This window comes from Calidris pugnax, unplaced genomic scaffold (genome assembly GCF_001431845.1).
Source record: "Calidris pugnax isolate Ruff unplaced genomic scaffold, ASM143184v1 scaffold18, whole genome shotgun sequence".
Taxonomy (NCBI): Eukaryota; Metazoa; Chordata; class Aves; order Charadriiformes; family Scolopacidae; genus Calidris; species Calidris pugnax.
The window spans coordinates 9,511,766-9,528,208 of NW_015090812.1; the positions used below are offsets into that span (position 1 = coordinate 9,511,766).

Sequence of the window (16,443 nt, forward strand, 5' to 3'; positions counted from 1 at the left end):
GGTGGGGCAGCGGGGCGGCGGGCCCCCGGGGCGGACCCCCCTCCCGCGGCCCGGGATGCGGGCGGATACGGCGCGGCCCGGCAGGCGCCGCCGATCAGCCCCCAGCGGCCGCCGCCATGTTGGCCCCGGTCATGTGACCCGCCCGCCGAGCGGGTGAAAGTTCACCAGGAAACCGGCGGGGAGAGACGCGAGAGGAGGAAGTTCCCATGGCAACCGACAGGCGGCAGCAAGGCCCGGCGAGCCCCGGCCAATCAGGGCCCAGGGGCCGTTGGAATCCCGGGATACCTGGCCAATCAAAGAGCAGGGGTAACTGGGACCCAAGAAAGTCTGGCCAATCAGGAATCAGGAGCAACTGAAACACAAGGGCACGTGGCCAATCAGGACCCAGGGGCAACTGCTTCCAGGGGCAGGTGGCCAATCAGAACTCAGGCGCAGCAAGAAGCCAGGTTTTCTTGCCCAATAGGAATTGAACGCTCTTCAGGCCCAAGCGCTCTAGCCAATCAGAGGCCCTCAGCCCAACGGTAACCCAAGCTGCTGGCCAATCAGGAACCAGGAATGACCGCTCCCCAACTTTTGTTGCCCAATTAGGGACTGGAGGACCTTTGAGGCCCAAGGGCACCTGGGCAATCAGGGCCCAGCAGGGTCATGAGACCCAGAGGCGTGTGGCCAATGGGGACCCAGAGGCCCAGCAGGGTCCCCACCCAGCCCTAGCCCCAGCCCTGCCAGGGAGCCCCAGGCCTGGGGAGAGGAGCCTTGGCCTTCCTGTCCATCCCGCCTGTCCCGTGGGGATGCCGGCACCTGGCTCCTGGGCTTCCTGCCCCATGGCTGTGGTGGGGCATGGTCCTGGGGACCAGAGCAGCCTGAGGGCAGGATGGAGCTGGGGCAGGGGGGGAGATAGAAATTGGGCAGCACAGCTGTCCCATTTGTTCTCTGTTCTGCCAGCTCCCCAGACTTTGTTTCTTGGGGTCAAACCTACATTTTGGGGTCTTCCCTCTGGCAACTGACAATCTGCGTCTCCTCCTTCAGAGGGAAAAAACCACAAAAAACCCCCAACCAACCGCCCCAATGTGTTTTGCTGTGTGAGAAGATGGTGGGTGTTGAGATGGAGGGGAGGGGAGCCTTTCCTGGATGAGGACTTTAGGCTTTCAGTTATACTCACTCCCCCTGTTATTCAGCCACCAATATTCTCTGGGCTCAGCTGACCCACGCGAGGTCATCTGTCTCTGAGCCCGAAATGATGTCTTTGCTGTATGATGAATGCTTTATAATTTGCTGATGGTTTCTCTGCTGGGGATTCGAGGAAGGACTGTATCTAAATCCAACTAAAATGGCTTTATTTTTACTCGGAGTGCAGGAAAAGCCCCAGCTGACAGGACATGCTGTATCTCAGAGGAGGACCCATCACTGACCCATGCCACAAGGTCCTGTGCTACACCAGCTGCCACCACCTCAGTCCAATCAGAGTCATGGAATCACGGAATTGTCAGAGTTGGAAGGGACCTTCTAGAGATCATCTAGTCCAACTCCCCTGCCAAAGCAGGATTGCCCAGAGCACATTACTCAGGACTGCATCCAGGCAGGTCTTGAAAATCTCCAGAGAAGGGGACTCTACAACCCCCCTGGGCAGCCTGTTCCAGTGCTCTGTCACCCTCACCGTAAAGAAGTTCTTCCTCATATTTGAATGGAACTTCCTGTGTTCCAGCTTGTGCCCCTTGTCCTGTCACTGGGAACCACTGAAAAGAGTCCAGCTCCATCATCCTTCAACCCACCGTTTAGGTACTTGTAAACATAGATGAGGTGTCCCCTCAGTCTTCTCCAGGCTAAAGAACCCTAGCTCTTTGAGCCTTTCCTCGTAAGGGAGGTGCTCCAATCCCTTAATCATCTTGGTTGCCCTACGTTGGACTCTCTCCAGTAGTTCTCTCTCTCTTGAACTGGGAAGCCCAGAACTGGACGCAGTATTCCAGTTGTGGCCTCACCAGTGCAGAGTAGAGGGGGAGAATGACCTCCCTTGACCTACTGGCCACACTATTCCCTATGCAGCCCAGGATTCCATTGGCCCTCTTGGCAACATGGGCACGTTTCTGGCTCATGGAAAGTTTGCCATCCACCAGGACTCCCAGGTCCTTCTCCTTAGTAGTGCTTTCCAGAAAATCCACCCCTACCCTATATTGGTGCCTGGGGTTCTTCCTCCCCAGGTGCAGGACCCTACCTGAACATCATTTGGTTCTTCTCTGCCCAGCTCTCCAGCCTATCCAGGTCACGCTGGATGGCGGCACAGCCCTCTGAGTCCACGTACCGAGCTCCAGCAACCAGGCTTGGCAGAGGGAAGGCAACGGGATTTCCCCTCCCCACGTCCCCGAGCCGCCTCACTGCCTCCACTCCAGCTCCCTCAGCACGGGGAGCAACACAAGCTGTGCAAGCCTCTATTCCTGTAGCACTCCTATTCAGAAATCTCCTTTTTCCCTAAATATCCCCATGGTAAATAAGCATGAAGACCAAGAAAACCAAGCCACAGGAATTCTGAAAACCTATACGCCAATAACTCATGTTCTAGCGTGTTACTAATACGCTGTATATTCACGATTAGATCACAGACAACACAAGGGACATTCATAATTCCAGCACAGCTCTGCATATATATGGAAAGCTCAATTTTGTAGCCCTTAAAGTCACCCACCCATGAGAGTCTTCTGCTCTGCTTCCTGAGCATTCCCCTTGGTAGGCCAGGGAGACTGAATTCTCACTCACATTGTGGTTTTATGAAGGAAACGCTGAGGCTTTACACAACCCTGGCACCCACTCTGCGGTCCCTTGGCGCTGCCAGAGCAGCACAGCGCAGCCAGCACGGGCGTAAATGAAAATCAGACCCCAGAGGTCTTTTCTCCCTGCAGAGCAGAACTTACAACTCCCCATTACACATTTGCATTAAGGGCTGCAACCCTCCATAAAATACACTCACAAACTTAAAACACATTAGAGACTAGCTAGGCTCAGCGCATAGCGGGGGCTTCTGCTGAGGATATTTGTCCTCAAGTATGACATAATAAAAATTTATAGGAAGGGAGGACTGCAAGGGACCACCAATTTCACAGAGGCTGAAGTCTGGAGGAGTGGAAAGGGAGGGGTGTTCTCCAACAAAAATCTCTCCATGGCAAAAGTCTCTTCCACACCCTTTTGAAAAGAACATGATTTATTTATTAGCCTTAATAAACAGGCAGGAAAGAGAGCGGGATTACCTGAATTGGGCATTTCTGTATCTTCTGCAGGGTTTGGCTTCTCTTACTTTGCACCAGGTCTCATCTCTTTGCACCAGGTCTCATACAAGGGGAAAGTGACTTGTGATGTGACACCAAGTTATAACTGAAGGCTACGTGGGAATACGCAGCAAACAATGGCGGATCTGGCCCATATTTGATAATATAACCAATAAATACGACAGAGGAGAGAATAATGGGAAAAAAATGTAGACGTATACTACTAACAGGACCTGTCTTCAGGAACATGTGCTTCAACTGGGGCTGCTTGGTTAGATCCTGGCACTGGTCATCAGCCTCTCCCTCTGCAGATCCAAACGCAGACCTGGCTGATGCCAAGTGGCCGATGCAGGAGGACCTGACCATCTGCCAGTCCCTGGGCACAGGCTATCGCTGCAGAGTACTGCAGGACGCAGGGTGATGGGTACAGCCTTGGCCCACCCAGCCTGTCCACCCAGCAGGTAGAGGCACTCTTGGGTCTCTGCTGAGGACCACCATTAATTTATCTGCTGCCTTTCAGAGCTTACGTGAAGCCAGTGGCTGAGTGCAGGCTGGCCACCAAATAGTTTGGATGTGCATTGAGTCGGAGTCAAGTGTGCCAGCCCGCCCCAAAAATACAGACGGACTTAAAACAAGCGAAGCTGTACTTGTGCTGCTGCCTTTCCCTTCTTTTCTTACTCCATCTCTCTGAACTTTTACTCATTGCATCACAAGCCAAGACCTGCTGCTCCTCTGGGCAGAAAGTGTTCTATAAAACATGCAGGCATGGCTGTGGATGGTCCAAAACCATTTCTCTTTTGGGTGGGAGTCATGACTCAGTTTTCTGGGCAGCAGCACACCAGCGAAATGGAGAATTTTGGCCAGCTGCAGGCTGACATCATTCCCTGTTTCACAGAAAAATCACTTCTCTGAAAGTTTTCAGGTGGCATGAGGTACGTAATGACAAACATAGCCATGGCAATGACCGAGACGATGAATATAATGCAACGGAAAGCTCTACAAAGACGTAAAGCGGTTTTGCATGGCTGTGGTTTAAAGTCAGAGCTGGGAGGACTCTGCAAACAAAAGAACACCTTTGTAGCCGTGTGAGGGACCAAGTGCCCAGGTCCCCATGCCGTGGGCAGGTGGGCTGGGGCAGTGGTGCACAGCCAAGAGCCAGTGCTACCACACACAGAGAGCTGCGGGCAATGGGGCAAGCTGGCTCCCTGCCTAAGGCTGAGAGAAGCAACGGCATCCACCTCCTTACCTGGTATCTGTCCGAGTGATGGATGTCATCTGAGGAGTGGGGTGATGCTGTCGGAGAATCTCCTTCCCGCTTGATTGAGGCCGACAACAAAATTGACTGCAAGAGAAAGGAGAAATTCATGCTGTGAGCGTCGCCGAGCTTTCTGTCTCTCGCTAAGCAGTCCTCAGAGCCACGGAGAGTGTTTGCTGGGCTGTGGGGCTGTGCTGGGATGGACTGACGGAGTGTGGGGATGTGCCTCTGCGCTTCTCGTGAGACCCAGCTCCACGAGGGGACCAGACTGCGGGGTTTAGCAAAGCGCAGATCCATCTGGCAGCAAAGGGATGCTCATTTTGTCCCCAGGTCTGGTGGCTGGGGGCAGAATCGGTCCCTGCTGGAAATGATGCACGAGGACCACACCAGAAATCCACACAAGTGACACGGGAAGGTGAAGGCTCTAACGTGCGCTTTTCTTCCCCTTTAAGTGCCACTAAATCTCTCAATAGCTTTGTAAACTGCACTAAAGCTCTCGGCACCTTTGCAGCGCAACTACCTCTTCCTTCCGTAATGATGCTATTTATTTTAATAAGTAGCACAGGAAAAAAAGGGCCTTTTAGAAGGTTAAAAAGATCAGTGATATTTGAGACCTAAGAAATCACTGATAAACTTCAAGTCAATAGTAGGTAAGTCTAAATTCTACACACAGTGAACTCTAGCGGGAAAATTACTGCGGGAGTTTGACAGCATCAAAAAAAATGTACACTGAGTTGCAAGTGAACTTTATTATTGGAGGAATTTGGGGGGAAAATGCAATTTAAAATTCTAATTTAAAATATAAATTAGCTAAACTCCACTAAATATAGCCCAATACATTGTGAAAAAAAAAGTACACTGGAATTGCAGCTCTCCAGATGTTTGTTTCTGAGAATCAGCTGGCAAGATTCGACAATAAATGACTGCTCAGAGATGTGTATGTTTGCGAAGGGAAGTGTAGATATCATCTGAATTGGACAGGTCAAGTGTGGTGACAACATTATTAAAAAGCATAATACCTTGGAGAAAGGCAAGTATTCCAGAAACATTTGCCTCTGGGCTGAAATGAAACGTGGGAAAAAAATGTGCATTTTTTGGAAAGATATGAGCGAGTGGAAAAATGACTCAGCGTACAAATCGGCTCAGTCAGCGGGATGCGATCCCCTGGGGCTCGGACAGCTCTCCCAGAGAGAAGAGCATGGGGAGCACAGCAGGAGTGCAGGCTTGGGATGGAGGCAGGGGAGGAGGATTTGGGATGCTGTGTTCAATGCCATGGGCATGAGCTGCCAACCTTGCCCCGAGGGCAAGAACCACATCCCTGTCTGCGCTGCCTGTCTCTGCCATGAAGAATGGCTCTACTGGCCGTGCAGAGGCGTGATGTCCTGAAAGGGGTCATGGGGGAGTTACCTGCTGGGGTGCTCAGTTATCTCCCCAGCCACGGTCCCTCCTATCAACACCAAGGGCTGTGTTGGCCACATCTCAGGGTTGGCATGCTCCTCAGCTCAGCCCAACGGCGATGCCAGGCGCTGGGAGGGCCAGTGGGAGCCCAAAGGGCTCGGGGCAGCAGCCAGGGCTGCCCCAGGTGACCAGCCTCCACTTCCCAGGAGAGAGACAGGCAGAGCAGGGGGAATCTCCTGCCTCACGTGTTGGCCAAACCCAACCAGTGATCGGTGATCAGCTCATTTATTTCTGGAGAAGCCCTCTGATAACCATGCGGAGCAGAGTGCAGACTGACCTCCTGCTGTTGTTTAGTTTCTTTATTCTCTAAACAGAGGGCCGTTTCCGAAGAACATGTCCTACAAAACGAAGGGATGGGTGCTCAACGCCTTCAGGTATGACTCCAAACAACAGTCCTGCTTGCAGTGGTGCTAATGCCCTTTCCCTCCTCTAATAAGCCAAACACCCTGGAGCTGGCAGGGTTAAATCCGTTTTGTCTTCCAATGTATTCTAGAGCAGGGGGAAAAAATACCCATCTCCCCATTCCTCGGCGACAGACAGACAAACCCTCCCCGCCTCCAGCTCCCCCCTCAGCTTCTGGTAGCTCTAATCCAATATTATTATGTGAAAAATGGTTGGGCTAGCTATGGAGACAGTAAATTAAACGTTATGTATTAGTTTTTAGCGTGTGGTCCTGGGAAGAACGCCGGCCCCATTTATTCCACAAACCTCCTGAGCACCATGGCGATGACCTCTGGAAAAATGCAGGGCTAAACTAATCCCAAAGATGTCAATCTCGAGGCCTCTTCTACATACACTTGCAGTTTAGATTAATAAACTGTCTATTTTTAAATTGTGTGCAAGCACTTCAATTCTAAATACCTCGCCGGCATGTTAAACACAGCGTTAGAGATGCCAAGTCACACTTCCCCTTCACTCTTAGGAAACTTGACTTCATTTGTTTTTCTCATTTCCGTGCACTGTGCCACACTTTGCCTTTCAGGCAGGGATGGGGGCAGGCAGGGATGCAGGCTCTGGCGCGCAGGGATTAGGAAAGGCACTTGCCATCAGGGTGCCTTTCATTTCTGCATTAAGCCAGTCTCTCTGCCATCCCAATTTTGGCCTCTTTTATCCCAAAGTGTCATGTTGGGTCTGTTTTCCAGTGGCTAAGCAGTGAGGATGATCCTGGGCATCACTCCCACCCAGGTACCAGCAAGCGGGGAAGGGGCAGTGATACAAACCTCATCCCTCTCTCAACCAGCATCTGGGAAGATGACTTTGGAGGGAAAAGGCAGCTTTACATGTATCTTCCCAGCCCTTGTGCGTGCCCATGCTGAAGGGCAGACCTAAATTCTGGCTTCCCACCTCAAAAACGTGGTGCTGGGCACTCTGTGTGCAGACAGGCGCACTGTACGGCCCTGTGGAGATGTTCCCTACCTTGGGGACCAGCTGTTTTGGCATGGTGTAGATCAGCTTTGATGCTGAGATGTCCCTTCTCCCCTGGGGAAAGGCCACCAGCCACCTCATCCCTGCCTGGTTGCCAGTTCAGCCCAGCTCCCCTTCAAGGCTGGGCTACTGGGGTGAGAGCATCCTCCTCCCTTCCCAGTTCCCCCTCCATTGGCAAACCATGGCTCCCAGCATCAGAGATGGAGCAAGGGCCTTGTGCGAGGAGCCGTGCAGCCTCATATTTCTCCCTCCCCCTTTAAATCATCTCTCCATTGGGTAAAGGCACTCTCTGCGGAGGTTATAAACCCTGAGAGGATCAGCCTGAGCATTACACCTGGGGCAAGCTAAATAAAAAAAGGTCACCGGCGCTTTTTAAACATGGACAAAAAAGCAGTAAAATGTGTTTGGAAAAAAAAATCTGGCATTAAATCATGACTTTTTGCCTGGCTTGCCTCATTAAAAGTGGCCTTTTGGAAGGTAAAATTATCATTGTAAGTGATAAGATCTTTAAGAAAATAATTCACGGCTTCTTCACCCTTTAATATGATAGCCGCCACCGGCTAATTTTTTTCTTAATGGCAACGAGGCCATCAATCTTGCCCGAGCCCTGTACACCCTCCTTCCTCCTGCCCCTCCTGCCGTGGCCCTGCTCGGTGCTTCCTTCCTACCCCTCGGAGCCCAGCTGTGCCATGCCAAGGGGAAGCCACGTGCCTGGATGTATGGCTGGACCCGCCTGCATCCCTGGATTTGGGCTCTCCCTGGGCACGTGGCAGGGCAGTAAGCAGAGGCCACGTAAGCCTTGCTCACGCTGTGACATTCACACCCTGGTAGCTCCCTACACCCTACATGGACCGTGCCATTCTGCTGAGCTGGGCTGCAGCATCTGCAAAGGTTTCAGCAGCCTCGTTGGAATTAGGAACAACATATAGTTCGTGTATATAAATAGGCTGGCTGGACTGGCATGACTCAAACGTGCATCACGTGTGCCAGCTGCTGCAATCCCAGTCCATCCATCGCTCTCCGGACCCGCTCCTCCCTGCTCGGTCGGAGAAGCCGCGGGCAGCTCGGCAAGGGCAGATGTGCCAACACACCGCCGGCTCTCGACCCACAGGCTATGGGTCCGGGGCAGCAGGAGGGGAGGGGACGGGTGTCAGGGTGCAGTTGCTGGCCCGAGGAGATGGATGGAAATTGCCGGCACGCACCGCCCCCGGCCCTAAGCGCTGCTTCTCGCCGGTGGCCGGGGCAGATGTCAGCGCTGGGAGAGCCCAGCCGGTGCCGCTGACATTCTGCTGCCTCTCAAGGCCAGTCATTTGAGAGTATTAAAGTGCTGGACTCCTGCTTTCTGATAGCCCTGGAAAAACACAGGGAGTCTATTTTTCTTAAACAATCCATCACAGCTGCTGTCAGCAGAACAAATACCCTAACCCCGCTTTTTACGTATCTATATGGCCTTTTTCTTTTTTTTTTTTTTATTTTTTTATTTTGGCACAAAGTGTTCCCTGCTTGATGCATTCAGCTTTAACTCTGCCATCTAAATAGGTACTTATCACTTAACATGGAGGTGATGGCTTGACATGTTTTCTGTCTCCTGCCCTCCCCTCCACGGTAGGGAAGCCGTCAAAGTGTTGCTAATAGCTGTTATCACTTGGGAACTGTAACCCGAAAGCAATGAGTGATACTAGGCCTTGCTGTGATTTTCCCCCTTAACTCTGCTAGCCATTTTTTATGTTATTGCTGGAGGATCCCCGACACAAAGATGCTACTATTAGAGCTGAGTTTCCTAGAAGCTTTCGGAGCGTCCACGTTTGCTCCCGGGAAAGTTAGAGGTAAAATTATCTAGTGGCTTTTAGCTGGCAGAGATAAAGGTGGGATGGAGCTGAGGATGAAAGGCTTAAATGTGAGGAGGGTGTGAATAGTGAACAGAAATAATGGTATCAGCAGCTTCTGGCCTTCGCTGAAGGATTCCACTGGTCCGCAAGCAGAATAAGCTTACAGAAATGTGAGCTACTGATTTATTTCTGTGCATGTTACGGTCACACCTGGGATTGCAATCGAGCTCTGGGTCCTCTCAGGCGAGACACCAGCTACACAGTGGGGAAAGGGGCCCCTTCCAGCAGAACTACCCATTGGGGATGGAGGGGGAAAGATGTCTGGCCACAGTGTGGTGGGGTCTGCCAGCCTGCCCGGCTCCCCTCCGAGACCACATCCCTCTCCGCTCCGCCTGCCGAACGCAGCAGCGGTTTCCCCCGGACTAATGGGAGGGCACAGCTGTTTGGCCCAAGGGGAGCGAGGGGCTTTGTTTGTTCATGGGGTAATTTGTTTTATGGAATAAAACCTGGCAGAGATTTTTTTTTGGAGTGGCTCTGGTATTTATCACCCCGAAACTGGCGGGGAGCGCGTTCAGCCGACACTCATCCTTGGTAATTTCCCCTCCTTCGCGTATCTATGGGCTGTCCTCCTGACCCTGGTTTGGCCATAGCTTTGCCACAGTGCTCAGATTTAGCTTTCTAATCTTTCCTTGTAAATCACAGCTACAAAGGGAGGGGGCACAGATTCGGGGAGTGACTTCAACCCCCCCCGCCCCAGCGAGTCAGTGACACAAGAGAAGGAGTTAAAACCCTAGGGCCCTGACACCCGTACCCCATTCCTACCACCAGACATGATATGGAGAAGTTAAATGATTGTGCTAGAAATTTCATCTCGAGCGAGGCAGCTGGGAAGGGCTTAATACAGACATTCTGTCAAGGTTTAAGGCTCCAAATCTTGCTTCCTTCAAAGCTCTTTTTCCTTGGAGGGCTTTAGTGGTCAAATTTTCCTCTAGGTGCTGTAATTCTCTCTCAAACTGCTCGGTGAAGCTGTAAAATCACGGGGGTGGGTGGGGGAATCAGAGGACTCTGGCACTGTGGCTCTGTTCCCAGCTCTGCCGGAGGTCTCGGAGCAGCAGCGTGCTGGCCACTTGCCCGTGGGCACCCTCCGAGGCGCTGGGTGCACACCTAAACAAACCAGCCACAAGCATCTGCTGGGCACGGGAAATGGGGTTTTGCTCCTGGCAGCTCGCTTCGGTGTTTGTTTGCAGCAAGAGCCAGCGCACAGGCTGGACCGTTAGTGGGAAAGGCAATTTGCAGCCATGTATGAGGAAACAGCAGTGGAAAAGGAATGCCGAATCCACCACAAGAGCTGGGATGCTTCACAGAGGCTCTTCCCCTGTGGTGGTCAGTACCAGCACTTTCAGAGAGGATATAAGAAAGGTCAGCAGATGCTGTTAGGTGACAGGTAACAGTCTGCAGCTAATATCCTGAAATTTAGGGGTTAAGATCTCTCTGGGCAGAGATGATATCCCACCTAGATGATAGCCCATGGAAGGAGAGCCACAAGCCAGATAGGCAGTGGGAAGGAAGTGCTCTTAGGTAGCCAGGAGGACCTGGGGATGCTGACTCTCAGAGTTACTGCTGGCTGCTCAAGAAAGAGCAGGAACAGTCTGACTTTGACTGCACATACACCTCACCAACATGGGTTCAACTCAACATGTGCTCCTCTCTTGCACAACCCCTTGCAAGAGGCATCCGAGGCAAGGGGGAAAGGTAAGGTGAGAGCATGAAACTGAGGAACGATGCTGTGGGGAACTGCATGCTGCTGACAGACTCCTGGGCAGTCACGAGACTGGACAGAGTCCATCGTGTTGTCCGTACCCCTCAGCAAGACATCCCTGGTGCCTGACCTGCCTGAAACATGGCCTCTGGGTACGGTGGGGAGTACTGCAAGGGAAGCTCTGGGCTCACAGAGGTTTAGGACATGACTGACTCAGACCCATCTACGGAACGTGCCCTCCTGAGTGGCTCTGGTGTGAGGTTTCCCCTCATGGTAACCCAGGACAACAGTGAAAGTATAGTGAGCAATGCCTCGCCCACACTGGTGAACAGGACCATGGAGCTGTGGTCTCTAGCTCAGCAAGAGCAAGGACATACTCCATCCCTTCCCATGGGCGTGATGCATCATATGGAAACCATATACACCAGTATGGAAACTTCTCCTTAGTGAAAAATTTCTTTTCCATCGCTCCTCTTCCTCCTGGTGTCTCAGACATGTCATCAGAGAAGGATGCTATGGATGTCCAGGACTCTCCTTGAATTCCAGTCCCTTCCCAGAGCGTGGCCACTGGGTGTGCTTTCTGCAAAGGAGATGGCCTTTCACCACCTTTTTGCTCCTCTGCCTTCTGCAAAGGACAGGGATGAGACAGCTCAGCAAGAGCAAGCTTCCTTCACCTTGACCTCAATGGGCTCAATGGGCTACCTGGCTCTCAGCAGCATGAAGATGGCAAGGCACAAAAGGCTATCATAAGCCACGGAGCGAGCATCCAAGCTTGCAATCAGGGACAGAAACTGCATCTGGGAGGAGACAGTATGGTTGCCCTTGCACCTTGCAGAGGCCACAGGACTTCCTGAAGACACCAAGCAGCTATCTCAGGCCCTTCTCCACAGCCAGGGGTTGGCAGAGCCCAGCTTGCTGTCACCAGCTTTCCTAAGCAAAAGGCAGTCAGGGTTGGATAGAAATCTCATCCTGAGGCTCACTGTGCGGGTTTGTCATCTGCTTGTCCAAGTGTCTTGTCCACAATGGCATACCACCATCGATTGGAATGCTGTGGAGCTACGTGGTGCTCAGCACTGCCCTCCAAGCTGCCTTCACAGAGAGGGAGCCCAGGCAGCGAGCAGATGTGTTGGCCAGAGCCCCCGAAGCTCGCAGCCCTCGCTTGGCCACCACTGCCTCCGTCAGCTCCGATAATAGAAGAACCTGATACAATAATCCTGCATTCATCACATCCCATGTTGAGTGATTGGATTTTCTTTGACATATTGCCATGAAAATTGACCCAGTGCGGTGAGTGACAGCTCTTCAGGGGCAGGCAAGCAGCGAGCGAGGAATATGCGTTTACATCTGGGCTTTTATTGCCAGGAGAGACATTTGCCAGGGCAACGGCAGGGAAAGGATGGGAGCAGAGCCAGGAGACAGAGCATGGGGTGGAGTTAAATACCCTGCTCCCAGCTGCACCCCAGGAAGAGCCTTAAACCAGCAGTGACTGCCCATGATAGTATATACAAAGGTCCCAAATGAGTCCTAAAGCCACCAGTGACCACAAAGGTAGCACCTTTGGTAACATCAGCCTGCGCTCCCCCCCAGTTCCCTTGTCCCTGAGTGGAACCAGCCTGCCCCTGCCTGTGCTGCTCCCAATGGATGGGGAAGTGCAGCCCCTTTCTCATGCACTGAGCTGCTGGAGCTGTTGGCCCTGTTATTGGCACCAGGAGAAGAACTGGCCAGGGAACCTCATGGCATTCCCCACAGTCCCCAGGACTCCTTCCACCAGTGCCCAGGATGGGAAATGTGACACGGCACCCGTTCCAGCTCTTCCCAGGCAATGCCTGCCAGACCTCCAGCGATGCCTGGGCACGGGCTGCAAGCCCACCTAGGGGTCTTTTCTCCATCTCTCCACCGGGCCCCCTGTTAAGGGTGGCCCAGAGGTCCAGCTTTGTCCCCAGCAGGGCTTTCTCAGAGGGACTTCACATCCTGATGGGCTATTCCCACCCCGTGTTGCGGACGCTTAGTGGGCACAAAGGGAAAGAGCAGCCTTCATCTCCCCACCACCCTCCTCCTCAATCCCATGCGGTTACAAAGGAGCCTTTAATACCAAACTCAGGTGAAGGTGACAGCATGTGCCTTCCCATGCCACACAGGACTTGTCTCCCAGCAAAAGCCACCTAGAAATAATGAATCCTCCTGGGCTGAGAGGCTTTCAAGCTCTCTGAGAAGGGAATGAAAGATTTCCTGATTTCACCCTCTCCCTCCCTGCTCTCCTGGCTTCTTGAAGTTAATGTTCTTAGCCCCAGACGTGATGGGCAAAGGGAAAAGATCCATGTGGTGACAGGGGACGATTGATCTCTTTTACATAGAATAACGCTCCAGTCCCAGTTTAATCCCCTCGCTCAAGGCAAATGGGATTCTTTGTCAATGGAAACTTCAAAAGCCCGGCCCTGCCGCGAGATGGACCTTCTTCTTTATCTGGTCTCTGTCAGTCACTTGCTGCGTTTCCCTCCAAACAGCTAATCTGTCTTCCTAGCCGTCCCTCTCCCTCGCAGGCAATGTGTTTGGGACCGTTGAGTTATCTACACTCAGACCTGACGAGGAGGGAAAGGGAAGCTTGTGGAATTCAGGCGCTTTCATTCTGTGAGTGCCCTTTCCAGTTCCTTTGAGACGTCCCAAAGGCAGCATCACCCTCCGTGGATTATCAGCTTGGGGATCGCTTTCTGCTCTGCTTGTTTTTCATGGGAGAAATAGTCAGGTCTCCACTTTCCTCCCAGTCTCCCCCAGAACAGGGCACGGGAGACAGGGAGAGTCACGCAGGAGATAGGAATGCCAAAGGTATGGAGCACTAGGAAGTATCACTGCTATCTTTATTTTCCCTTGTGGGATTTAGGAAATTGTTAGGTTTATTTCGGCTATATGCCTACCCGCCAGGAACTTGGGTCAGCACGGTGGCTCCCTGGCCCCTTACTTCATGGGACAGACAAGGTGTTGATGTGCTTGGCAAGACACCCAGTCCCAAAGGGAAAATGTAGAGCTGAAATGTCAGTCACCGTTTCTAACATCACACGCCAAAACCAACCCAAAGCTTCCAGGAAAAAAAAAAGGGGAGAGCAAGACCTGAAGTAGATTCTATTAAAACAAGGACCAAAACCTCCTGTGAGAGATGCCCTCAGCTTCCCTGGAAGCCAGGAGCCTCCCTGTCACCAGAAGCGTAGGAGAGCCCAGACTACGTGTCTTTGCCCACCTTGGGGAGCACGGCATGAGTTTCAGAGGCCGTGCAATGCCCAGCTGCCCTGCAGTGCTCCCTGCCACCCCTTTTCCTGCCCAAGCTCTGGTCCTTCCCACCACCATATCATACAAAGTCCAGCTAACAGTGATACTAATTAGTAAATGATGCCCTTTGCAGTGATGCCATGATGCTCTGTGCATTGAGTATTTTTGCATTCTGAGCCAAAGGGATGGGAGGTGGTCCTAGGGAGGAGGATGCGGCTGAGACGGGGTCTTCTAGGGATTTGGGCCCCTCCTTGGGTGTGCTTCACTCCCCCTGAGGCAGTCCCACTCCCCCCTTCCAAAGCTGGCATATGGCTCTGGCTCCAGGAACTCCCGCACATGATTTCCCAAGCTGAGCTCAGTCTGTGTGTGATCAGCTCTCATTAGCTGTCATTAGCCACAATCTGGAGTCCCGGAGCCCGCCGGGTCCCTCAGCTCCACCGTCCCTTGGCTGCACAGGGAATGAGAGAGCCCCATGCGGGGACTTGGCTGCTCCAGCCCAGTGGATGAATGGGGAGAGCGTCATGCCCCTGTGCTGGCCTGGCCCCAAAGCGTGGCCACCTTCCTAAGGGACACTGAGTAGCAGGACAGGGAGCGGGCTGGGAAGGTGAGAGGGTATAAAGAACATCCCTTGGTGGGCGGGGATAGTGTGCCAAGTTGTGCTCACTTACCTTGGGGGTGCCCGCTGCCATGGCATCCTTCAGGATGGAGCTCTTGCTGCCAAGAGAGAAGAGAACGGGGTCAGAGTCACAAGGCAAGAGGGGAAACGCTTTGTGGGATCTCGAGAGATCAAATAACACATGGCTCCCCCTTCCCAGCCCAACGAGAGCCTCCTCACCCTGGCCGGAGGGGCACGGAAAGGAGGGCAGCACCCACTATTTCTCCAGCTGGGATAAAATGGTCCTACGAGTGGAGTCCCCAAACCCAGAGACACGATGCAGAGTCAAATCCTGACTCTCTCCCCCTCTCCCAGTCCTGGGGTGGAGTGGGGGGCAAACCTGCAGGGGCAGGGGGAAGAAAGCCAAGGAGAGGGGAGTGGAGGTGGCGAGCCCTGTGTAGGGTCAGGCGCAATAAAAAATTAAAAAAAAAAAAAAAAGGTTTTATGGGAACTTGAACCTTTGCCTGAGTCCTGACTCAGAGAAGCTGGATCTGGAATAGACAGTAGCACTCACCACCTCAACCCACCTATAAAAAGAATCTTAGGGATAAAGAAACAACAAAGACTAAGGGGTAAAAAAAAAAAAAAAAAGGAGGGAAGGAAAAAGAAGGAGATTAAATTGGCGTAAGAGCAAGGGAAAGAAGATCCCCTCAGCTCCAGCCGCGCCGTGGAGGCAGCAGCTCTGCCGGAGGCTGGAGTGATTTGTTAATTCAGCTTGTTCCCCATTTAGCAGGGAAGGAGGTCCCCGCCACGGTGCTCCTCCTCGCCTGCCCTCGCCAGCGGGAGATGCTATAGATTTAATAACACCTTCCCCCCCTCCAGACAGGTTAAACTTGAAACAATTACATATCAAAGCCGACATGGCGGGGAGGCCTGCACTGTAATTTTTTGGTTATTAAAGTAATCTCTCTCATGTAAATTCTCCTGCTAACATGCTGCAAACAGCATTAGGAAATAAATTATTTCCCCATGATTCGATTTGTCAATGCAAAGCACCTGCAGCAGGCAAAAGGCTCTTGAAATATGTTGCCAAGCCCGGTGCCTGTGCTTGTAAGTGCACGCCGGTGGGGTGGCTGGCTCCCAGCTCCCCATAGCCCCGGGGAGATGATGGATGGGTGGGTGGAGGGGGGAGGTTAGCGGGGGGAGGCGGAGGCTGGGGAAAAGGGGGTGGGGGGGAGGAATGGAATTGTGTTTAATAACAAAATTTGTATGCAAGCCTGCATCCCAGGCTAAGGATGAGTGATCGGCAGCCAGAAAGTATTAAAAAGCCTCGCTAAACAGATGCTGACAATAGAACAAGACATATCAAATCAGATCTACTTCAGAAACATTAATATACACACGCACACACGCTCGCCCGCGCGCGCGCGCCCGGCCCCGCACACCCGCGCTCCTTTCTTCTCAATCACAGCAATATGGGAGACATCAATAAATTTTTATGAGACTTTTAGAAGATCAACACGGTACTAGATGTGACAAAAAAGCAATGTGCCTGTCATGTTCGCTTTGTCGGGGACACTTTAGCCCCAGATGCCGAGCTGCAGTGG

At 52.5% G+C, this 16,443-nt stretch overlaps 1 protein-coding gene across 1 annotated transcript in view; it reads right to left on the reverse strand.

Moving 5' to 3' along the window:
* Positions 1-16,443, reverse strand: part of RNF220 (ring finger protein 220) — a 245,300-nt gene that overhangs the window by 59,120 nt on the left and 169,737 nt on the right. The window contains exons 4-6 of the mRNA XM_014938949.1: positions 14,910-14,955; positions 4,501-4,596; positions 219-285 (exon numbers count right to left, since the gene is read on the reverse strand). Of these exons, the coding sequence (XP_014794435.1) occupies positions 219-285; positions 4,501-4,596; positions 14,910-14,955 (209 nt within the window). The remainder of the gene's footprint in view (positions 1-218; positions 286-4,500; positions 4,597-14,909; positions 14,956-16,443) is intronic.